We start from the raw sequence: 25,414 nt of genomic DNA, 5'->3' as shown, positions 1-25,414 counted from the left end.
ATTTCTTCCACCATTTTCATCTCTTCCACTTTAATTTCTCCACCGTATCATATCGACGTTCACTCTATCTTTTTCGTTTCTTCCATCTCTTTTACATCCTTCAATTCTTTCAGTGTTTCTATCTCCTTTGATTCCTTCCATCTTTTCTATCTATTTTACCTGCGCTACTTTCCTTTTCAGCCCCCTTTCCTTCTCTCGTTAAGCCACTTAACTGTTCCTCCCCATCTTCCTAAAGCGGATTGGTGTTTCCCACAGTGTATTCTACAACTTCGGAGTCCAATACGCACATGGAAGAAAAGCTTCTCATTTAAAATGTTGTTTTTTTTATTTAACCTGGCAAAGTTAAGGCCATAGCGCATCCTCTAACACTTAACCAGGAGTAAAATTAGGCCTACGATACAAACAACATTAAAAATACTTCAAATGTACTAGTAGTACAAAAAAATTGAAAGAAATAATCGTAATGCAATGTGAACAATAAGTCAATAGAAATGAGACATATATAACATACAGAAAGAAATAAAATGCATAATGCAATATTAGAGGAAAGGAACTAACCACCATACCCCATTATCTTCTAACTTAGTTGCCTCATGAGTAATATCTTATTGGTGTTACTTAGGTTCATACCTTTCTTTGGACAATTGACTAAACAACAATACAATGTGAATAGTGAGTCAAAATGAGTGAGACATGCACAATGCATAGAAATATAATAATAATAATAATAATAATAATAATAATAATAATAATAATAATAGCGTAATATAGTAAAATATAGGGCAAACATTATGCATAATTTTTAAATACACAAGAAAAGGAAAATTATGATAATAAGTATCACGGGTTCTCACATGATAGACATAATATGATAGGCATTATAATAAAAAAATGATGAAAAAAACAAGAAAAGTAAATATCACTAGAATATCTAAATATAGAGAATATCTGGAAATATACAACACTGGTCATAAACTGTAAGTTAGTTTGCCAACTCGTCATCAGATAATTTTCTAACTTAGATTTCAAGATTCGGTAGCCCGTGACTTCAGGCGGCAGAGAGTTCTAGGGTGCTATGCATAGACATTTCGCTAGCCCGCGCTACGAGCGTGCTAAACTAGTCCCGGCTATAGAGTGATTACTTGTACAGGATTCATATCATATATCATATCATATATAATATATCATATATCATATCATATCATATATCATATCATGTATCATCATGTACCATGTACCATATATCATATCGCTAACACTGGTTTAAGAATACGAAAAACGCTAGTTCGGTGATCATCCACCTGAAGCCCGCGCTGAGAATGTCTATGAATATGGCCCCTAGTGACGAGAAGTAGCACAGTAGCCTATAGGTATTAATAGTAATACGTATATACTGTGGAAGTAGTAGTGAAGGATGAGGAATACAGAGAAGATGATGTGCACTTCTGTGCTCCCCCTCTCTAGAGAGAACAGACTGGCACCAGGGTTGCCAGATTTGTGTAACTAAAAGTAGAGAAAGCTCGCTGAAAAAGTAGCAAACATTCAGAAAAAGTAGCCCAATATTTAAAAAATGCGTACAACAATAAGTCGTTAACATACTGTTTAAAGGTGAAATATAACATCAAAATCTACAATAATAATAATAATAATAATAATAATAATAATAATAATAATAATAATAATAATAATAATGGTTGAGAAATAATATAGTAATAAAATTACTTCCCACAACTGGAATGACTGAAATATTTCTTCCTTCTCCACATCAGCGGTATCTTTGTTGTAAATGTCGGAAGAGGTAAAAACGTAATACGGCGAACGCTAAGCTCCGCCCACGACCCCTTTCCACTTTTCCCCTACAAGCTCACCACACACTCTATGTGATAGGCTAGTGTTGTGTCGAATGCACATTTCATGTGGGTGGGGATAACTTCCCCTACTGGCGTTCGCCGTATTACGTTTTCGCCTCGGAAGAAAATGCAGCGTAGCAGGTGTGGGCTCAAAATTCACACAGCATGTTCCACTTTCTTCTAGAATAATTTTAATTCGCAGAATTGAACTTTGATCAAGTCCCATCCGATTGCGTAATTTTATTTTTGTTGATGTCACTCGAGAAAAAACAATCTCAACTGTAGTATTGCTAATTGGTAAACTAAGTTCTTAGGGCAAAATCTGACAACTCTTTAGGTACCAGTTCCCCAAATTGCACTTTTTACTTTAGCAGCTGCAGTCCAAAATGATGCACGATCAGTTGGACTATCCTCATCTCCTATTGCCTTCCAGTCCATTTATAAAACTTGTCTCCATTGGTTTTCTATTTTACCTATCTGAGATTTGTCACGTACGAGTTTTAGAGGGAGTTCCGAAAAATCGGGACGAGTTTGATTCAAGCATATAGTTTGCTGTAAAGCTGGTGGTGAATTAAGGCTGGACGTACACTGTAAGAATTTTTTCACGAAGGGGAAGCCTGTTACTATATATATCATTATTTATTTTTTATTGGGTTATTTTACGACGCTGTATCAACATCTAGGTTATTTACCGTCTGTGTGATATGAAGGTGATAATGCCGGTGAAATGAGTCCGGGGTCCGGCACCGAAAGTTACCCAGCATCATATTATTATTAATTTTCCACAAATTCAAGTCAGAAACAAATAACACAAAAATAGCCCCAAAAATTGAGTAGCCCAAAAAGTCCCAAGTAGCCCAATGATAAAAATCAATAGCCAATCCAAACTTAAAGTAGCCCAATTGGCTTTTTGTAGCCCAATCTGGCAATCCTGACTGGCACAGTCATAGTCATGGATTGACTCGCCTGCATTTAACTGACTTCAGCACAGTCTTGTTGGGCAACTTGACTGCTCAGACTTCTTTATCTCTTCTTCTTATCAACGTATTGCTTCGTTTTAACCCACAAACTGCAGCTATGCTAGCTTTAATGGGCAGGTTGAATATCCGATTTCCCGGTCTATACTGGCGGGTGACTTCTTTTCCGTCATTTAAATATGGAAGTTCTAAGAAATTGGTTTACATAATTATACAGAGAATTTATATATTATGCTGTCGACATGTTGAAGAAAATGCTTGGATATTTTAGGAAGTTATGCGAAATGCGGAGTAAATTTCTCGTTATGTACTTAACTCGTATTTATGAATCAAATAAATTTATTTTCAGTTTTAAATTGCATCTTACTTCGAAAATTCTTCTGTGCATGGCTATCATAAACTGATATCAAGAGTATGGTCATAATAAATCGTGTTGAATCCGTGTGCATGGAAGTAGCTGAATAGAGAGAGAGAGAGAGAGAGAGAGAGAGAGAGAGAAAGAGAGAGAGAGAGAGGTCATAATAAATCGTGTTGAATCCGTGTGCATGGAAGTAGCTGAATAGAGAGAGAGAGAGAGAGAGAGAGAGAGAAGAAAAGCAGGCAAAATCAGAGTGAGAAAAGTACACGGAAAAATAAAATGAAAGCAAAAAGAACTACCGAGAGACTAATAAAGAAAATCTGAGAAAAAAAAACAATATAAAGATCGAAATGAAGGGGGAAAGATTGATTGAGAAATAGAGAGAAAGACGGAGAGATAGAAGAAAGGAGTTAGACTGAGCTAAGAAAAGGCAGAGAAGAGACAACATGAAAAGAAAATTGGTGAAATACATAAGCAGAGAGAGAGAGAGAGAGAGAGAGAGAGACAGGCCTTATCATGTTGTGAATGATATTATCGCTTTTCTTTATTTTAACTAGTATTGGAAAGAAAAAAAAACATGAAGTAATTTGGGCCTACTATGCATCGAAAGAAAACTATTTTTGTTTTACAAATTACACACGAAAATAATTCATTCATTTGTAAATTGTACGGCTTAAATAGAGTATGTAATTAATTTTGAATAAACTCCAACGATATGCCTCTTTTTGTATTATATTTGCTCCTAAGTAATGTTTTCGCCCTCTTTGTGTACTAGGTACGAGTATAGTTTTTCCCCCTTGATAAGAAGGGGTCTGAAGGCTTGCACTATAGCCCCAGGTTTATTGTCCTTTAATACTCCTTTATGTTGGAATGATTTTTTGAGTCCGAATGGCCGCTTTCTTCTAGATATTGTGACTGCGCTATGTGGTCCATCTGTCGGTTCAGTCACGTAGGTTTAAGGTCCTGTGAAGTGAATTATCGTTGGAGGTCCCTTAACCTCCAATAGCATAGGGTACTTTTTGTGGTGACACTTGTTGAGCATGTTTAAATAAGTTCCAGGTCTCTTTAGGACCCTTGCCTTTCACAGTCGTTTCAAAATATGTGACTAATGTGAGACTCAAGTTTTGAACTTACTTTATTCTTCATTAGTGATGCAGATAAGTGAACTGACTGTAATGAGTGTAGGTTGATCACTGAGCTAATTGTTGCATGCTAGGATTGATGTGAGAGCTTAGCTCTGTTCTCCAGACACAATTGGACAGAGTTAGGCAATAACAGACCAAGCGCCAAAAACCTGTTTCGAGATATTGGCCATTGAAATAAATCTGTTTTTTTTTTATATAAAACATTTTATGCAAGAAGTATTATAGCATTCATACTATTACAAAAATAGCACAAATAATACCAAAAAAGGCTAACCGATTTTTAATAAGGCACCATCAGTTGAATTAATATTTCAAAGCAAAATAAATAAATAAATTTTATGCAATAAACGAATTTTTGCTTATAAATAGCAGCAAAATTGAGATATCTCATTCTTGATCTTTTCAGAGTAAAAATTAGTCTGCCATCAACAGATTTGTGCAAATATATAATTTTTTCAAATTGTCGGTTGGTCTAGTATTGCGTAACTCCGTCCAATTCTACATCCAGCTATACCATTTTGGTAGATACTATGGAAATGATAATGCATATTGGAGTAACGGATGTGGTTACATTAATTTTAAAGAAATATTTCAAAATATAATTTAAGCTAAAATTTTTATCTGAAGAATTTTTAGATTGATATATCAGTAATTACATAAGAAATAGTTAATCATTCTAGAAGGAACATGTATTGAAACATACTGACTTTATAAATGCATGTATCAGTGCATCTTAATCAGAAGTAAAACTCAGAGAAAGTCGTTACAGCAGTTTCGGATGAATAGCTGTTATGTGCTTTTATTTCAGAAAAAGACTCGTTATTTTTTCTAGGTACAGAATATGAGTAAAGACCGTCAGTATGTATTTAACCTATCGTTCCGATATCAGAACACAGGTACCCCTTTACCCCTTGACGGAGGTTTCAGTACCTACAAGGAATTTAGTTACACTTATTTGCTGACAGGGGTAGATAGACAAATGGTAAGCTTATCGTCTCAAACGCCATGTAGTATGCAACTATGTTACTAGGACGCGGGAGAGGAGAAAATTTGGCGTGACAAGTCCCTCCCGGAGGAGTTGCGCCCCGGGTTTTTGCGTCCTGAAAAATTCATCCATCCCAGCCGGGTTTGAACTCGCATTCCTTGGGTCTAGAGGAGAGTATTTTATTCCTAGGTCACTAAAGATCGTCAGTAGTCCAGGAGAAATCTCTGAATTCACATATGGACGGCATTCCGAAAGCAATTTTTTTATTAACAGGAATGAAGAAATTTGTAAAAATTTCTTTGTTGCACACCATGCGGGAGTCCCAGAATAGCGAAGGTTAAGACACTCACCTTTCCAGACAATCGGCATTAGTAGTAGTGATGATACGAGTCCCACACACTTGCCGCCTTCACCGTTAAGGAAATACTTCTGGGTATCATTCTGTTAGAGACTGAGTAAACCCCAGGGGTTCTAGTGCTACCGGAAGCATTAAATCAATGGAGAAAATTTGAGCCCATCGGGAATCGAAGTCACAATCTTTCGACTTGCAGCGTGTCTTAACAGAGACGCTATCTCGGATTAAAACGTGTATTTCCTTAAAAATATTGAAATGATTTCATAATCACAATACTTTTTGTATACATACTTCGTATAATGAGAAAGTAACATGCACAAAGAGATAGAGAGACAAAGATACACAGATTGGAAAAGAGAGATACAGCAAAGAAAACAGAGAGGGAAATGGAAAGAGTGACAGAGAGGCAGGAACCGGAAGTAGAGAAAAAAGGAAAGGATGAGATAGAGGAAATAAAATTTACATAGAAGGGTCATGCAATCCTTTACTGCAGTTACCTTAAAGGTATCGAATAAAATAGAGAAAAGGTACCAATTAAGGAATCTTTATGTTATTAAAATAAACATGTTCTATGTGAAATTAAGAGGAGGAGTATTAATTACGGCTGACTGCAGTAGTATTCCCCTTTTCAACGGACTCACGATCTATACAAAGAAGCACTCTAGTTGAGTGTAAAGCTCTGTATACAGAGCTCTATATGTGTGTAATGTGTCGTGTCATCTGTTGAGAGGGAGGGAAAGTACTGAGAGCTTACTACAATGGCTCGTTCGACCTGAACCACTTTGTTACTTATTGTTAGTCCGAACAAGTTTTAAGGGTTACTACTCCTACGTGATACTTATATAAAGGAATACTAAGCGTAGAACACATTTAGCACAACTGATTTATTGTCTTCCTTTCTGTAAATCTGTTTTGAGCTTAAGTTGACTAGTCGGATAAAGAGCCTCTTCTAAGGGTAAATACCGGAGGATGTTACAGATGTATTTTTAGATCTGACACTTCCGTATATATATAGATTTGGTCCTTAGTTAATTAGAGAAATAAGTCACCTCTAGGGGTATTATGTTTAGTCATGAGTTGTTCACCACAGCGCAGAGGTTCCAGTGCAATGTAGCTAAAAATTTTAGCATATTTCATTTTTGTAATCAGTAAGTTCTTCATTTGTTTCCTCATCATAATGTTCTATTCTGTTTTGTGTTAGTGTAGGAAACTTCAAAACCAAAGGCAATAGCAGGGATCCTAGGGAAGATGTAATATTTTTTTAGTATATCTACCCTTCCTCCCCGTTTGCTTCTGAAGGAAGGAAATTCAATGCTGTGATGGAAGCAGTGAATGACTGGTTTTCGTGAAAAACTATTGATATTTATTTGAGGGGATGACAAAGTTTCTGGTTCGGTCGGTATTAAGTTGAAAGATAATTATGCTAAAATAGATATTAAACAAACCATGTATCGTGGATCCCTATCACCACGGCATGTCGCGTCCTCAGGTTGCGGATAGAGGAGACGGCCTCCAGATATGGAGATTAGCTGCGAATATATTGAATAAGCAGGGTTGGTCCTCCAGCTTGGGGATTGGGCGAAGGGCTACCAACCCATCACCGTAAAAAAATAGTTTGTTACGAAACCTCAAAATATGGTTAGTTTGGAGGCCAGAGGGAAAAAAGACGTCTGGGGAGGCCAAGACGTAGATGGGAGGATAATATTAAACTGGATTTGAGGGAGGTTGGATATGATGGTAAGGATTGGATTAATCTTGCACAGGATAGGGTCCGATGGCGGGCTTATGTGAGGGGGACAATGAATCTGCGGGTTCCTTAAAAGACATAAATAAGTTGATATTAAACAAATCCTTGTAAAAGGGTGTAATGAATTGTGTCTGGGAAAAACTGGGATGACACAAAACATCATTATGGAGAAAAACAAGTTTTAATACTTGATCATTCCTGGTTTTTAACTAGTGTACCGAATGTTTGTTACCTTATACGGACCATTCCACTTTTAAACTTTCTGTGATTGGACAGTACTGTAATCCCATTACCAAGCTACAGAATGCGCTATATTGCACCCCGCCAATACTCTTCAAATAGAATCAGATGTAGTTTTCTAGTGCTTGAGTAAATAGTAATCAATTCGACTTCGTAAGTTAAGTGTTACGAAACATTTACGGATTAATTATTCATGCTACAATTTACAGAATGACGCTTTACGAATCAGTCTTATAGATAATGTTGAGCAAGAAATATCTTACGAACATTGGTTAAATTATCATTAGTTTTTTTTATCTACTCCTAAAAATGCATGCGTCCTACTGTGAACCAGACTTGTAACTTGTTTACGTCTTAATACAAACAGTGGGGTCTACACTAAGAGGAGTGAGATTCCGCTGTGTCTTAAAGTATGGAGAGAGGATAGAATAGGTCAGGTCTGATGACTGGGGCCATGACTTTCATATGAAAACATAGTTTTCAGGTTGAGTGCAGCCATGCGTATAGATCACACTGTGATACTCGTCATGATACTGCGCTCCCCACAGTTTGAGACCTATTGTTCTAATTCCGTGAACAATTCTCTATAGTTACATCTTCTGTAATCTCTGAAGAAACATTTCTGTTTCTTCGAGCCTTCATAGCAGTTCAAATAACTTATTTATAAAGCACGGACTTCGTTGCCCGCGTTCATAAGTTACCTGCGCTTGGATAGTGTGGTGTATGCCTAGCTTGATGTATGATGGGAGGGGAAGATACAGACGTTCCCTCCGTTGTACAGGTTCAGTGCGGTGAAGGACAAAGTTGCACCTTCTTTACATGACAGCGTTGTTGTAAATAAATGCATTGTAACACATCCTTAGAACTTTAATAGCATTATATTATTAATAGAATGCAATAGGTACTGTACAACATTTTTCATTTATGATTCACTTATTGATGCGTCCACAGTTACATTACAATAGAGAACAATACATTTCCGTAAAGTGTCGAAAGAAAAACCTCTTCGCCTATCACTTAGAAACATTTTGAACTGAGAAAATATGCGTTCCACAGCGCAAGACGTGAGTGGTGCGAAACGAAAATGTGAGCTGTCACACGTATCATCTGAGGGCTCGCCATTAACCGATAAAATATATCTTATTTCACGCATTGCTAAAAATCCACAGTTCTTTTTCAACACGGTTCCAAATTTCGTCTTAACCGGTTCCAAACTTGGATGTGGTTTTGTTTCACACAGACTTTGGTACAAATTTTCTACGAGTTGGAGGCCACTGGACATTTCGAGGATTGACGATTCTAGTTTTATTGTTGTGGGAACATCTTTGTAAACATCTTTTATGTACAACAGATCTTCATAGAGTGCTACCGAAAACAACGACTTTGCGAGCTTTATTGACATACTCGCGTCATCATCAAATGTTTGTATTACACCACGGACTTCCTTGTAGTGTTCACAATAGTACAATGCCGCCTTCAACCAAGTTCCCCACCGAGTTAAAATGGGCTGTGGTGGCAAAGAAATTCCTGGTATGATATCTTTGAATTTCTGTTTTCGAGACGGGGACTTCAAAAAGATTTTCTTTCCGTTGGAGATTAAGCGTCAATATCAGGGAATAACGACCTAATTTCTTCAGCTACCCTATGCAGACCATGGGCTAAGCAAGTTAAATGTAGGAAGTTTGGATATCTAGTCCGGATTTGGCGTGCTGCTTTTAACATGTATGCTGCAGCATCGGTCACAAAAAGGACAGTTTCTCTTTGTATTCCATCAGGCCACAAAAGATTCATAGCAGTCTCAAAGAGAGTATCAATTGTGGAACTGTTTACTGCAGTAAGCACCTCGGTTGTTAACAAGTATTTTTGTGAAGGTTTGTCCGGAGATAATATTCTAACAATAACATTGCCAATAGACCTTCCTTCCATATCTGCCGTTTCGTCTATACAAACTCATATTTTATTATTTGCGACAGCTTTCCTAATGCAGTTGATGACATGATCATAGCACAGGGATAAATATCTTTTGCGTAGAGTTGACTCGCATGGAACGTTTCGCCCAGTATATTTCTGCAGAAATGATTTGAAAGTAGGATTTTGTAACTTGTGTAACGGAATATGCAACTTAAGCCCGGTTCAGACGGTGCGTGTTTCTGTGATGGATTCCAAGGTGGCTGCGCGGATGGGTCGCCTGCGTGGTCACTCACCGGAAGTAACGCGCTCTGGTGGCTCCGTGGATGGCTAGCTTGCTGGATTTCGAGGGTAGGTTCCTTGCTGTTTTTCGTGATGGTTTGCAGGCTGGAAACCAAAGATGATCGTATAATATCACCACTGAAACCATGTCGCCATGTTCGTTGTTTTCCAACTAAACCTGGTTTTTCTTTAGGCCTATTCTTTAGTTTCTAAGAAACAAGAATTAAATATCGGACTTTAGCTGCTTTGCACTTATGGCTTAATTACTTTATTACGACATTTACTACTGTTAATGTAGGACTTCAGTTGTTTTCCACTCACGGTTTAGTTTCTTTCTGACCATGAGTGTTGGCAACAGATGAAGCAGCAGATGATTTTCCAATTTGAACTGTGAAAAGAGCCAGCACCGTGTGAACAACTACCATCACCGTAGGCAACACGGGAGCCAGCCAGTGAGCACGCAGGCGACCCATCCGCGCAGCCACCTTGGAATCCATCACAGAAACACGCACCGTTTGAACCAGGCTTTACCATCATATTGTAGAGGTCGTTACAAAACTGTCTCTGAGTAGGTTTATATGAATTTGAACTCGATGGTGTATCATGTCTGCCAAACAGCGTTATACTTTTTTATGTTGTTTAGACTTACAGTGCTTTTGGATGAAACATTTTCTGTGGCCTTTAAACTGTATATGGCATACTTTGCAAAATATATTTACTAATTGTATTGTGAAATACTCACGGCCAAATTCCTCCACATATTGCAACAACTTCTGTTTCTTTACATCTGACATTACTGGCACTCTTGTTTACAACTCTGCACGGTCTACAGGTGCCCGACCGACTGCTGTACGTATTGAGAATGCGTCGAGACGCCATACCCATCTCGAGTGATGTGGACGTGACGTCAGACTCTCGGTATAGGCCTTGTGCAGACAACTTGTATCGCGGCAGCAGGCAATGAAAAGGCAACGAGGTCCGCGCTTTACTTATTTATTATATGAAAGTGTGATTTTTTTTTTCACTGTGCCATAGTTGCAGGAAACACCCATCATTTCTTACCTACAAACCGTTTCAATTGTCAGGAACTGGTGTATGGTTAGTTCTTGCTAGTGGATAGAGTAAATAGGTTCCTTTTCCGGATAATGAATCCTATATATAAATCTGAAACATTGATACTTCTGCTGCTACGACATTATGGAAAAACCTAAACATTTTTCACCAAGTCGAGCAGCGTGAAATTTCTAAGTCATATTTCGTGTAACTACATTGACAGGGGAACCGCATTATATGTTGAAAAGTAAATTGAAAAATACTCGTATTTTGTTTGTGGCATGATATGTGGTAAAATATTGGAAGGAAAGGAAATATTTATTAAAGAAAACAGTACATATTTGATAACTGTGGTTTATTCTTCCACAGAAAATATATTTTCATTTTTACTCAGTTTTTTAACGCAGTATTACCCAAAGAGCTTATTTATTGCCATATTTCGATGGGATGATCCCAGCACACAATGTATTTGAACAGCACTTACACAAGTTCGGTAATAACAAATGTACAGTAATATTCAATAGATTCTCCATAACTATGTATAGTATGTTTTACAAAATCATGCCTCAATTATTGGTTGCTCCAAATTCGTAGAGAAATCTACAGTTCTTAAACATTGCAGATGCAGGTCAAAGAAAGCATCATTTGTTGTTTAACTATAGGTTGGAAATTATTTGTTTAATACTTTGCAGACCGTTAATGTGTTCGTACAAAATCGTCAATAATTTCGATAGAAAGATTTAAACGATGGAACAGGAATTAATTTATGCGAACAAAAATGACGTATAATCCGCTGTTTTTTTCTTGTGCAAAATGACCAAAGTATCCATTTTGTTCCCTGCTGGTTTACCATAAATAATTATGTGTCTAACGTATCTCCATAGGCAAAAACATAACTATCGGATCTGGTGATCCTGAAAGCCACACAAATGTCTACCTTGACGACAGTTATCTTAGTAAGAAAATATTTCCGAGCCATAGTTACTTAACAAAATATGTTGATTTTCATATTACTAAACAATTAGAAACTTTTCCCTCATTTTATGTGTTTGTATCTGAGATGGGTGAAATTCGGTCAGCGAGATAATTATTTTTGTGACTCGCGAGATGATTTATTGTTTGTGGTTCCCTTGCAGTAAAGGGTAAACAGTGAAAGCAACTTACAAAGTTGGAGTTGAAAAATATTAATTTATATAGATTACTCTACAGAAATTATATTGGATAATCCAGTAGCCCTGGTTTTAATATTTTTGTACGTTCAACTACTAGTAAAACCGATTAAGTTCACTTTTTGTGTAAAATAAGTTAAGTACAGTTCCCGACTTGTCTTTCCGTGCTCTGCATTCTAGCAAAATCGAATAAGTTCGCGATGTTGTAGGCAACAACCCAATAACTTTATTTAAAGAATTTATTATGATTTTTCGTGCATTAATAAAGTTTTAATTGCTGTTTTTACAAACACTCATTACTGGACTTAACTGGTTTTACTAGTAATAGGACGGTATTATCAATTCAATATTTTGTGCAAAATGTTTCTCTTTTTCGCATATTCAATATGTTCCCTTGAAAGTGTAACTCTGTTCGGAGACCCATGGAGGAATAGTGTTCTCTTATAACTTGCGTACTTGCAGCGTTATACTTTTGTGGTAGGGTACAGTGGATCGCAAAGGCTGTAAAAGATTGCTATCCTTCTATTGCGTAGTACAGAAAAGTAAATTTATAAATTATTCTAAATAACAAAATTGACTTTTTATGTTCAGTAATGAATTTTAGAAAAATAACTTAATCTTAACTATTTAAATTGTTACAACATATTTAAAAGCTGTAATGTGATAATTATTCGAACACAATTATTTGATCCTTCATTTTATCTCATTTTTTGTAGGCCATTATACTCCATTTACATGGAGCACCAATCATTATAATGAATTTATACCACATGTATAAGCTGCTAAACTTAAAGAGGTGGCACATCTCAGTTCACTGAATAGAGAGATTAAAAACGTTTTCTTTCAATTGTAACGGTTTTCGGTAGTAGAAGTAGCTTTGTCTAATTTGTATGTTCTTTCTCGAACAGGGTGTATGTAGGCCTATGTAAAAAAAAATGTTATCTTTTATTTAACGACGCACGTAACTGCCGAGGTTATATCAGCGTCGCCGGTGTGTCGTAATTTTATCCCACAGGAGTTCCTTTACATGCCAGTAAATCTACTGACATGGACCTGTCGCATTTAAGCACACTTAAGTGTCATCAACCTGGCCCGGGATCGAACCCGCAACGTCGGGCATAGAAGGCCAACGCTATACCAACTGCGCCAACCAGGCGTATGTATTTATTCTTAGGCAAATCTTTGGACCAGTTAGAGAAAACGGAACATGGAGAAGAAGATATAATTTCGAACTGTACAGATTATATAATGAGCCGGACATTGTTAAATTCATAAAAATAAGAAGATTGGATTGGGCCGGGCATGTTGTGAGAATGCAAGATGATAGAGTTGCGAAGATAGTTTTTAAATTTATTCCGATGGAAAGAAGGAAGGTTGGGAGACCGAGATTGAGATGGGAAGACTGTGTGATGGATGACATCAAGACTTTGGATGTTAGAAATTGGAGAAGTTTGGCATTGGATAGGGAAGAATGGCGAAAACTTCTGAAGAAGGCTAGGGCCCATGAAGGGCTGTCGTGCCATTGTAATGTATGTATGTATGTATGTATGTATGTATGTATGTATGTATGTATGTATGTATGTATGTATGTATGTATGTGTGTATGTGTGTATGTGTGTATGTGTGTATGTGTGTGTATGTGTGTGTGTATGTGTGTGTGTATGTGTGTGTATGTATGTATGTATGTATGTATGTATGTATGTATGTATGCATGTATATATGTATGCATGGATGCGAAACTCATTTGAACGATGTAACTGGGTATGAAAGCGATAGCCAATTGGATATACATTAGACTATTAAAACAGTTGATATTAGTGGGTAAGGGGAATCACCTGGAAATTATGTGATGGACTGGAAAGATTTAGTGGATTTCCGTTTACAAGCTTTTCCACTTTCACTTAATTTATTAAGAGACTAAGTGTGTTGCGAGAATAGCCATTCCACTTTATAGAAAACGTTTTCCACAACGTCGACTTCCTGACTGTCCAACATTGTGTTGCTGTTCAAATATTGAAAAGAAATTGATTATCTAAACAGTAATTGCTATTTATCCTACTGAAATATATTTAATTGCATTAAAATCAAAGTGCAATGTAAAGAAAAGTTCTCTTGAACTTCTTCTCTTGCTGTACCCTGTACCACCGTTTAAGCAAAACCTCTTATATCGACTAAATGCTGCGTAATGATCAGATTAGGAAGTTCATGCATTTGGATATTTTTTAAACGTTGTTTTTGATATGCTGATAATTTTTTTACGAATTACGAATGTTCTATTGTCCTGAATGAAGTTTACTTTTATGTAAATGCATCTTACTTATATTCTTTTATGCTCGACCATGCCGAAATGTAGTAATTATACACCTGGTAGCAGTCCTTTAATGCATGTCATTAAAGTACACCTACTCATTAAAGTACAGGTGTTCAGCCAATGACAACTCAGCTTACAGGTGTTCAGCCAATGACAAGTCAGCTTTGTACCGTTATAAAACCGCAAGTATCGATTATTCTCGGATATGCAATCGAAAGAGAATTAGCGAAAAGTCACGGAGGCTGGAACTCCAATACTGTCGCAGAAGGTTATGTTCTGTTACTATAATAATTAGCGTTAATTGTAAATAATATTCAAATAAATTCAATTTGTCATCTCGTTTTTCAATGTCGAATTCAATAATCAAGGTTATATCAAGTTTAACGAGATTACATCAAGGTCAATGACATTATTTTTCCTCGGAAAAAATCAATATTTTCGCGTCTGCGCACATCTCACAATTCACGACCTAGAACAAGGTCACTTCCGATCTTGTCAGATACAAATAAAATGTATACATCTGAATAATTTCAAGTTAGAAATATGGTCGAGCATAAAGTCGTATGAAACTTGCCTATAATGGTAATTAAGACGCTCGTATGAATATTATGAAACTCGCTTGCGCTCGTTTCATAAACATCCATACTTTCGTCTTAATTACTATCATTATAGGCTCGTTGCATAATGTACTATTGAATGATTGCGTCGTATATTCATAATATATGCTTATTTGGCATATTTTAACATTCAAATGTAAAAAAAAAATCTTCAAAACGGCTTTAAAGCGAGTTATTTTAGTCATTATTATTTTTTTTTCCTTTCGATTGAATTAATAATAAAACTAAGATGCAGCATAATGACATCAGTATTACTCTGATTATTTGAAGAGTGAGAGAATATCCTGGCTGGCTGCTTAAGACACACGTGATTGTTTTTGTCTCGAGAAGTGGGGAAATCCCCGCCTTACTGGAATAGTTTACACATCAAGGAAGGATCTAGAAAACAGAGCAGTGTCTTTGTGAATAGTGACGGGAACAGATAGTGTTAAAAATGACTAAAGTGAAACCAAGTAATGCGAGCAAGCTTGAAGTTTACAAAGTAAATTTTCTAATGATCATATTAGTACAGATGACAGAGTTTATATTGTAAGGCATACGAAAAAAAAATATTGGAAAAGAAAATATATGCCAGTTGGTTCAACATATTAACAGTATGAAACATAAGAAACTGCTCGCAAGTAGTGTGACAGAAGTGAAGGTGTCCACTGTCCAGCGGCTATTAGTATAAATGTATCTTTAAATAAAACAGGCGAATATTTTCCATAAAGTATTTGTCACACATTGGCGGTAAATTGTATTTTGTCCATTATTTTGGATGTGGAGGCAAGCGCATCTATTTCTCAACAATATATATAAATTTTCATGGGTACACTGGTATATTTAGACAATTTTAGTGCATGCTTTGTGCATATTTTGCACATTTTAAGAGCAAAGTTGCATGCATATTACAAGAGATTTTAGAGCATGAACTTCCTAACCGTAATAATGATGAAGGATGGGTGGAGAGGAGAAAAATTCTCTCCGGCATCGGGACTCGAACCTGGGTTTTCAGCTCTACAGCACATAGAGCTGAAAACCCGGGTTCGAATCTCTGTGCCCGAGAGAATTTTTCTCCTCTCCACCCATTCTTCATCATATAACGCAGAATTCCTGCACGGAAATATCATATGCACTTCGGTACATCACAATAATAATCTAATAATGATGCTGAGAATTCGTGACATCTACAGAGGAGATTGTTTCGTCGTATATCAAATACTCGTATGATTTAAGAGATAAGCATGTAAGTAATAATGATAACTGATAACATAATAAACTAAACTCTTTCGGAATGTTCACGTTGTTTAATGAGAAAGTTTGTATCACCTCCTTGATGCTCTTATTTTTTTACATGTTTTTAATGCAAGTATTCAGGTGTTATTCTGATATCAGTTGTTGTAGCCAGCCTGACTATAATAACAATTGTGTCTGTGTCGGTTTGTTTGAGTTAGCCATGTATAAGTTCAGAACATCATGTCCCTTTCAGAAATCACACATTTTACTGGGTCAGTTCATGAGGTATGCGAGAGAGAAATTCCAGAAAGGGATAGCTGTCCAATAACAAAGGATTTCGTTTGCTTACAGCCACGCAATTTATTTCTTTGTTCGTGTATAAAAACAGTATTTCTATATAGTTTCTTTTTTTTTCCTTTGCTTTTTAGCAGCCATCTATTTAACCGATATATATATATATATATATATATATATATATTGATATTAAATCTATGGAAAAAATTTAAACTAAATTTTGAAATAGTTCCACGTGCTCTGAACAATAATCCAATCATCTCCCAGTGATTTTCAGGTATGTTGTATTTTACCTTCCAGATATTTGAAGTAAGGTTCATAGTGTCTCTTTTTTCACGATCTACTTCTTTGCTCTGTGCATCACTTTTTTTTTTTCAAAATGTACTGTTGGGTCAATAACAAAGCCAGTGCTCATCTTCTTGTTGATTGCAATGATGTTAGCGCGTTTGTTGGAACCTTCGGTTGAGATACACATTACTATTTCATAGATTTCAACGACTTCAAATTTTCTAAGGCATCTGACAAAGTTACTCTTGTGGTGTCTGTTATGTCTTAATAGGTCCCCTTTGAGACAGAAACCAAGAACATGAGGGAGAGTTTCATTCTTGTTGCAGTGACGACGGCAAAAAGGATCTTGGCTCCTACCTGGGAGCTGCAGACAGGATTAACATTACAATTCATTTTTATGGGCATTCGTCCTTTGGAAAGATGAAAGGCCTTTTTTGGTGGAAATCCAGGAGTTCGGTTTTGATCATTCGGAAATTGTGACACCCCTCTACCACGATGTGGCAAGTTTTTCCACATCTCAAACTGTTGATTCCGCAACTTTTTCCGAAGAATCTGTATGTTAGCCTCCTCATCAGAAGAAGGCCAAGACTTCTTAAACTGCCATTGATTTCCTGTTTGAAATTTCTTGTTTCAATAATGAGTAAACACGGAGTCTAACCGCTTACAAATGTTGATATGCTGAAGGAAAGCTTCCCACAAAGCTCTAATTATTCCCAAACCACGAACTTTTCTAGAGCAGTATAGTCGGCCTGATGGTAAGCCAATTATTTCTTTAACGACACTTTTAATGAGCTTATCAACACCTATGTTTGGATAAAGGGGCACATTAAAGTGGATATAAATTAGAATGGGCCAGATGTACTGATTTAATATATTAATTTAAGAAATATTGAGTGTACGAGTTTTGATGCGCTATTATTTAATTTACTTATGATGAAGTGTTCATCTAAAATCAATTCATAATTAAAAGTAACGCTCAGATATTTAATGTGTTTTTTCATTCATGGATGCTATATGGAAACCAGATATAGTTCTAATAACAGTTTTATTTGTTATTGCGTTTGATTTCCACAATTCTCTTGGAGTAGAAAACTCATGTACTTTACATGATTATTCTAAACCAGAAAATATAACTAATTCACATTTCGATTACATTCAGTTATCACTATAAAAGAAATTGAAGACGTTATGAAGTCAATGAAAATAACACAGCACCTGATAGCAATAAAGTTTATCTGAAAGTTGTTAGGAAATTAAAATGTGCTAACATTTTAAGTAAAATTGCAAATATTTTGTTGCTTTGGGTATATGTACCAAACTTTTTAAAAAGGAAAGAGCTTTACTGTTATCTATAAATCTGGTGATCCCAAATTGATTAAAAATTGGCGTTCAATAATCTTTTCAATACTACGCAGAATCGTTGAAAGAGCAATTGAAGGGAAATTAAGATCTTCTGTTGAATTATCAGTGAATTAGAGAGGTTTTGTGAGTACACCGAGAACATTAATAAATTCCTCACTGATTAATAGCTGCTTTCATGATGTAAAAATTAAGAAAAAAGATTGCTGCATTATTTTTTTGGACGTTTCAAAAGCTTTTAACAATATAGATCATCAACACATTGAGAAAATTCTAAATTCATTGCCTATTCCTCGAGATCTAATATGTTTAATACTAAGCCTCATTGAAGATAATTCTATCACAGTTGAATTGGATCTTGTGACACGAACTAAAGAAATTAAAATCTTAAAGGAATATCCGTAGCCTCATCTCTATCTCCAATTCTTTTTTATCTGGCACTTGACTTGTTTTTCAAAAATCTTACTGGCTCTGAACTAGCTTCTACATTTGGATATAATTTACAAGACGATTTAGAAACATTATCTATTATTGATTTGTAGATGATATTGCATTGTTATCCCGAAATAAAGATTCTGGCGTAGCATTGGTTTAAATCAGTAAGAATTATTTGTGACGGATTGGTTTAGTATTGAACGTATATAAATCGAAAGCAATTATCATTGAAAGTGGGAAATTACATGATACTTCTATCACAACTATTGATGACATGAATATTAAATTCGTAGAAGAAATTGAAATATCTTGGTGTTTACTTTAAAAAAGAAATTATACTAGATATAATGAAGTCTTACGAAATATAAATTTAAACATAAGTAAATTAATTAATTCACGTCTTCTGAAACCAGATCAGAAGTTTAATATTCTCAGTCAATACATTTGACCAGCTTCAATATTGCCATTATAATGTGCAACTTTAAGAAAACTTAAAAGGACATTTTTAATGACATCGACAAAATAATCAAAAGTGCAGTCAAGGAAATAGTTGATGAAAGCTACATGGGAAGCATATTTACAGAAGTTCAACATTTGCAATTATCTAAGAAAAAATTAATAACGATCACATTCAATCAACAAGAAGTTTCTCCAATGAAATTAGTGAAAGTTTACAACACCTGGAACTGAACACTGATAATCGCACTAATGTCGGAAAGCTAAGGAAAACTTTACGAGAACAACAGTACGAGAAGTGGAAGCAACTTCCCCACAAGGGTCAGAAAGTGTCTCTTTTTCCTGAATAGACTAAATGCAACCATGAATTTCTACCAAAAAAGATCTGTTTCGCTTGCAGTGGACAAGTGCAATAAAAATGAATGATAACTTCATGGCTGTGAGAAGTATCCGGGCAGAAGTCAAGTAAACCATTGCCGCATGTGCAAAGTCAAGTAAACCATTGCTGCATGTGCAAAGTCAAGTAAACCATTGCTGCATGTGCAAAGTCAAGTAAACCATTGCCGCATGTGCAAAGTCAAGTAAACCATTGCTGCATGTGCTTGGCTTCTATAGAAAGGGAGAACTTCTTAGGATAAATTGCCGCAATAGAGTAAAGCTACGGTTTGTTTACGGCGATCATGGCCGGACTCACATCGCCGGCGATTATAAACGCTGGCGATGATCGTCAGAGAGTGGTTTCTTTATCAGCGTATATCGCTGTCGATTCTCATTTGTTTTGCTGCCATAACTCAATTCAATATTTCTACATGTTCTTCTCTAAATGTCGATTATTGAACACGTATGCGGCGATGTGCGTTCTGAATTTGCTTCAGAAGCAACCTCTAGAGATCTGTTGGCGATCATCGCTGTAAAGAAACCTTCGCATTCATTTTAACTGCTAGCAACTCTAGGCGATAATCGCCAGCGAAGTGCGCCCGGCGATGATCGCCATAAAAAACCGCAGCTTAAGAAGCTCAGTTGCCAATTGCTTCAGAGAGTGTATGAAGAGATTCATTGTATTTCAAATGAAGGCTTCATTAAGACAGCAGATATAGTTGTAATCGACAGCCAGAGGAATAAGGGATACATAATTGACCTAACGGTACGCTTTGAAAAATGAGGCACTCAAGTACAAGATGTAAATCTTGAGAAAAAAACATGATTAAAATTCTTGTTGCGCATACTTTTCACACAAATATAACATCGAGAACTGGAAAACGATTGGGTTGCTTGTTGATGCAAGAGGAACAATTACAAGAATTTCAGTTGACCTTTTCAACCGTTTCAGCCTACACAGTTACCATCTAGAGGACATCGGGCTGCAAATCTTAAGAGACTCCTTAGTTATAGTACATAATCATTTATATTCTTAAAAATTTAAAATGGAACAACTTCTTGAAAGTGATATCTGCTCACTCAGAGTTACATAAACAAAATAAAAACAGTTATTATACTAATGCATTAAAATTATTAGCATACATGAATTAAAATATTATCATGTTTGGATTGATCTGTAGGCTGTATCTTCGTAGTAACCCTTATAAAAGACAGCTATAACGTTTTGTTATCTCTCTCATGCGACCCTCTTTGTGTTGACTACTGCAACACCGATGATTGAGCAGTTGGGGAACGCCATAGACACTAAATATGAAATGTATTATTACGATGTATTGAAGTACGTATGATATTTCCGTGCAGAAATTCTGTGTAATCATATTATGATGATGGATAAGTGGAACAGAGAAAAATTCTCTCCGGCACAGGGATTTGAACCCGTGTTTTCAGCTCTACATGCTCACGCTCTATCAACTAAGCCACACCGGATTCCCATCCCGATGTCGGATCGAATCCACTCAGTTTAAGTTTCACCTCTTGGGTTCCCTCTAGTGGCCTACCCTCATGCACTGCGTCATAGATGTATGACAGTGGTACAATGTCCATACATGTGCAGAGGTGCACTCGTTATGAGTGACTAAGTGGCCGGGATCCGACGGAGTAAGCGCCGTCTTTAATCACTAAGTGATTATTTTTTGCATATCATATATTATGACGATGTACTGAAGTACATATGATATTTCCGTGCAGAAATTCTGCGTCATCATATGATGATGGATGAGTGGAACGGAGAAAAATTCTCTCCGGCACCGGGATTTGAACCCGGGTTTTCAGCTCTACGTGCTGACGCTCTATCTACTAAGCCACACCGGATTCCCATCCCGATGTCGGATCGAATCCTCTCAGTTTAAGTTCCACCTCTTGGTCGGATCCCGGCCACTTAATTACTCATAAAGAGTGCAGCTCTGCACATGAGTGGACATTGTGCCACTGTCATACATCTATGACGCAGTGCATGAGGGTAGGCCACTAGAGGGAACCCAAGAGGTGAAACTTAAACTGAGAGGATTCGATCCGACATCGGGATGGGAATCCTGAGTGGCTTAGTGGATAGAGCGTCAGCACGTAGAGCTGAAAACCCGGGTTCAAATTCCGGTGCCGGAGAGAATTTTTCTCCGTTCCACTCATCCATCATCACTAAATATGAAGTTACGATTGAAGATCCCAAATTATTCTTCACAGTACCTACAAACATTTTAATTCTGCAGTTTTTTTTTTTTTTTTTGCAATTTCAGTCTGTGCCCTGTTGTTAAATCAATAACTTTTTATGTATGTAAATTGTGTAAAACAGTGTTGCTATTAGGCTGTTTTCTGAAACAGTCCCATCCAAATGTATGATGTACAATAACATTTTACCACAGTCTACTATATACAGTCACGAAGCTTGAGTTTTGAGGGTGCTAGAAACAATAGACTGTGACGGTTCTATTTTGCATTGCTGTAATGAGGCGATATTAGCGATCCTAGTGGTGAGCAACTATCTAATGTTTGCATATTTACTACGTATTGAGCTTCGCGACTGTATATACTAGGCTGTGATTTTACTGTTTGTGAACGTTCAGCAATCCAATAAAAACTACTCTCGATTTGGTAACATTCTCATACATGTATACTGAACTATCGAATTGTGTTACGTACAATTTATAGCTATGTTTTCAAATTGGAATAAATGAAGCTACTTCGCTCCTACACGGGAACCTTTGCGAAATTGATTATCATTGTTACAGCACCTCATTGGCAAAACCTTCTTAAGTAAATTAGTTAAATGTTAATATATTCATAATTAAATACACCCTATTTTGTGATTTTTATTCAAGTGATTGCTGGAAATAAAAAAAAAATTGTCATAACTGTATGTTCATATTCTTCATCATCTCAAAATGACTAACTAACACTGAGATTTTTGACGTGTTTTCTTATGTAATGTTATATAGAATATATAAATAAAAGACTAATTTCAAAAATTGTATCAGGGAACAAATAACAGAATGACAGATAGTAAGATGTTTAATTTTGAAATGTTGTTCAAGCGGTGACTAAATTAATTAATGTGGAATTGTGTCATAAACTGACAATCATAGAACCATATCGAAACTACAGTTGCAAACTGGCGATGGGAATTTTCATATCGAGTTTATGCTAAAGTATTTCTGTTACTGAGTATATTAATCTCAGACTCGTAGAACTACAGCGAAAATGAGAACACATTTCCTTTGTTTTATACCATGCATTTCTCAATATTGCAATTACTGTCTAATATGGTTCTTACAAATCGTTATTTTCTTACGGATGGGTTTAATATGCATTTTTATCTACATTCCGTGTTCATTATTGAAGGGCGGAGAAATTTTATTATGCAACATGTGGTTCATTAATTCAGTGACTAACTTATTAGAGTAAATTGAGCAATATAATTGTTTTTGTTTTTATTGAATTTATAAAGCGAAAAATTCACTTTCACGGGATTTGGTTAAAATAGTGTTTTACGACAGAAAAGAAAGAAGTGTAAGAAGATATGACGAATAAGTGTTGTTTAATTTTACACGCAGAATAGAAATATAAATGCGAAATTTGAAAGAAATTGAATGGAATACATTTCACTGATCAAATTTCAAATTTCTTTGCCGTTTTAATATTTAAGATTTACCTTGCGCCCGGGTTACCTGGTTGAGATTTTTTCGGGGTTTTCCTTCAACCCAATATGAGCAAATGCTGGGGAACTTTCGGTGCTGGACCCCGAAATCATTTCACCGGCTTTATCACCTTCATCTCATTCAGACGCTAAATAACCTAATATGCTGATAAAGCGTCGTAAAATAACCTACTTAAAAATTACCTTTCTTGACTAGTTTCGAAGTCTTTTGCTTCATTGTCCAAAGCTTAGTGGAGAGCCATCGCTATCTGGTTTCCTGTTGTGGTGGGATATGTTCATGATTATGTTAAAAAGAGTGTGTGTTTTGAAATTGAGTTGAGTGTTCAGGATCAAAATACACACCCTTTTCGACACAATTATGAACACACCCCACCACAACAGGAAAACAGAGGATAGCGCGGCTCTTCACTAGGCTTTGGAGAATGAAGCACATATTAACACGGTAAAGAAATTGGAAATTTAATCAGTGATATACATATAAGTGTTAAAAGTGTATATAGAAAAATGAGGAATACATATTTTCAAATAGTAGAATAGACTGGAAGTTTGGTAAGATGTGTAACTTTTCTTACTTCGAACTTGGTCTTCTTTTCTTTACAAATAACACCCGAATTCTACGAATTCATTTTATAGAGGGGAACAAAATAACATTAAAGTCCATATAAACGTGAATTTGCAGCTATTGCTAGCCCGGTTCTATATGCAAAAGTGTAAATTGTTTACATTTGCATCCAAAGTTACATTCTTTGGAAATTATCACATAGTCCACGATTTTATATAGACTACATTTTTATGTAAATATGTTTTGCGTGTGTTTTTGTCTAAAATATAAAACATATTTACATTTATATTGCTCTTTAAAGTTCACATTTTAAAGTGAAGTTTTTTGTTCTACTTCATGCTTACTAAAATTTGCCAATCACATATTTAATTTCTATAATATGTGGATATGGAGAAAAGTGGAACCTGTGAAATGGATAGCCAGAAGAAGAAATGAAGCTGTTTTAGATGGAGTGGGTGAAGAAGGAATAATGTTGAAACTGATCAGGGAAAGAAAAAGAAATTGACTGGTCACTGGCGAACAAGAAACTGTTTACTGAAAGATGCACTGGAAGATGTGGTGAAAGGGAGAAAAGTTAAGGCAGAAGAAAATATAAGATAATAGGCAACATTAAGGATTATATGCAGAGACTAAGAGGAAGGCGGAAAAGAGAGAAGATTGGAGAATGCTGGGTTTGCACTAAAAGGTCTGCCCTTGGACAAAAAACTATGAATGAATGAGTGGATGAATGAATGGATGAATGATTGAATAATTGAATGAATGAATGAATGAATGAATGAATGAATGAATGTGTGGATAGCGATAGCATCTTTCAATGTAGGGCGAACTTTCAGGCTTCATTGTAGAAAACGTTCTTCAGCGAGGAAGATAGTTTCCATAGGATGACTCTTCATTACTATACTGCAACAACAGAAACTAAAACAAATTGTTTTTAATTATATTAATATTGTAATTGAACATTAGTCTCTTGAATTTCATTAAATTCTGTACATGATTTCAGCGCCTGTATGGCATATATTGCCGGGCTTTAGCTATAGCCATCCCATTAATTTGTTTCCTTCTGAATAAAGATGTGAAAGATATTATTGTCTTAACCTACTTTATACATAAAGATTTTAAGCATATACAACGTGCGGAGGAAAACGGCGGATACAAAGAGAAAAGATTGTAGTGTAGGAGAAATTTGATCATTCGGTAGGGCCTATACTTATTAATAGAGCCTGGATGTTTGGAAAAATGCTTTTTTTACTGGATAGGGGAAGTAAATCATTATTTTCATAGTTATAAATGTGATGTGGGATAAATAAAAGTGATAGGCAAAATAAAAATTGGCCCTATTTTGCCTTTTTAAAGTGTTTCTTACTAATGCAATAATGCAATACTTTTTTGTCATTTTAAAGCAATATTTCTTGTTTATTTGCAAATATCCAATTAATTATAATGTAATGTGTATGAGATTTAAGTACAGGATGATTCACGAGGATTTACCGTCATTTACGGAGCTTATTTCCGAAGAGATTCTGAGAAAAAATGTCATATAAACATGGGTCCTATTCTCAATATATACAGAGTTACGTTTCGTTATTGGAACGCATTGCTGTGAACGCGTGATCTTGGTCAGCGTGCAGTCAGCAGCCAGCGCGAGCGCTACGGAATTCAAAGATAGCCGTATGCAGTTACGTAGCGCGACGAGTGCCGTTCACAAGCGTGCGGCCAAG

At 36.0% G+C, this 25,414-nt stretch overlaps 1 protein-coding gene across 1 annotated transcript in view; it reads right to left on the bottom strand.

The window, feature by feature from the left end:
- Positions 1–10,668, bottom strand: part of LOC138697914 (uncharacterized) — a 49,000-nt gene extending 38,332 nt beyond the window's left edge. The window contains exon 1 of the mRNA XM_069823510.1: positions 10,590–10,668. Coding sequence (XP_069679611.1) covers positions 10,590–10,641 — 52 coding nt within the window. The 5' untranslated portion in view covers positions 10,642–10,668. The remainder of the gene's footprint in view (positions 1–10,589) is intronic.
- Positions 10,669–25,414: the final 14,746 nt, after the last annotated feature.

This window comes from Periplaneta americana, chromosome 4 (assembly GCF_040183065.1).
Source record: "Periplaneta americana isolate PAMFEO1 chromosome 4, P.americana_PAMFEO1_priV1, whole genome shotgun sequence".
Lineage (NCBI taxonomy): Eukaryota > Metazoa > Arthropoda > Insecta > Blattodea > Blattidae > Periplaneta > Periplaneta americana.
This window is presented reverse-complemented; position numbering and strand designations above follow the sequence as displayed.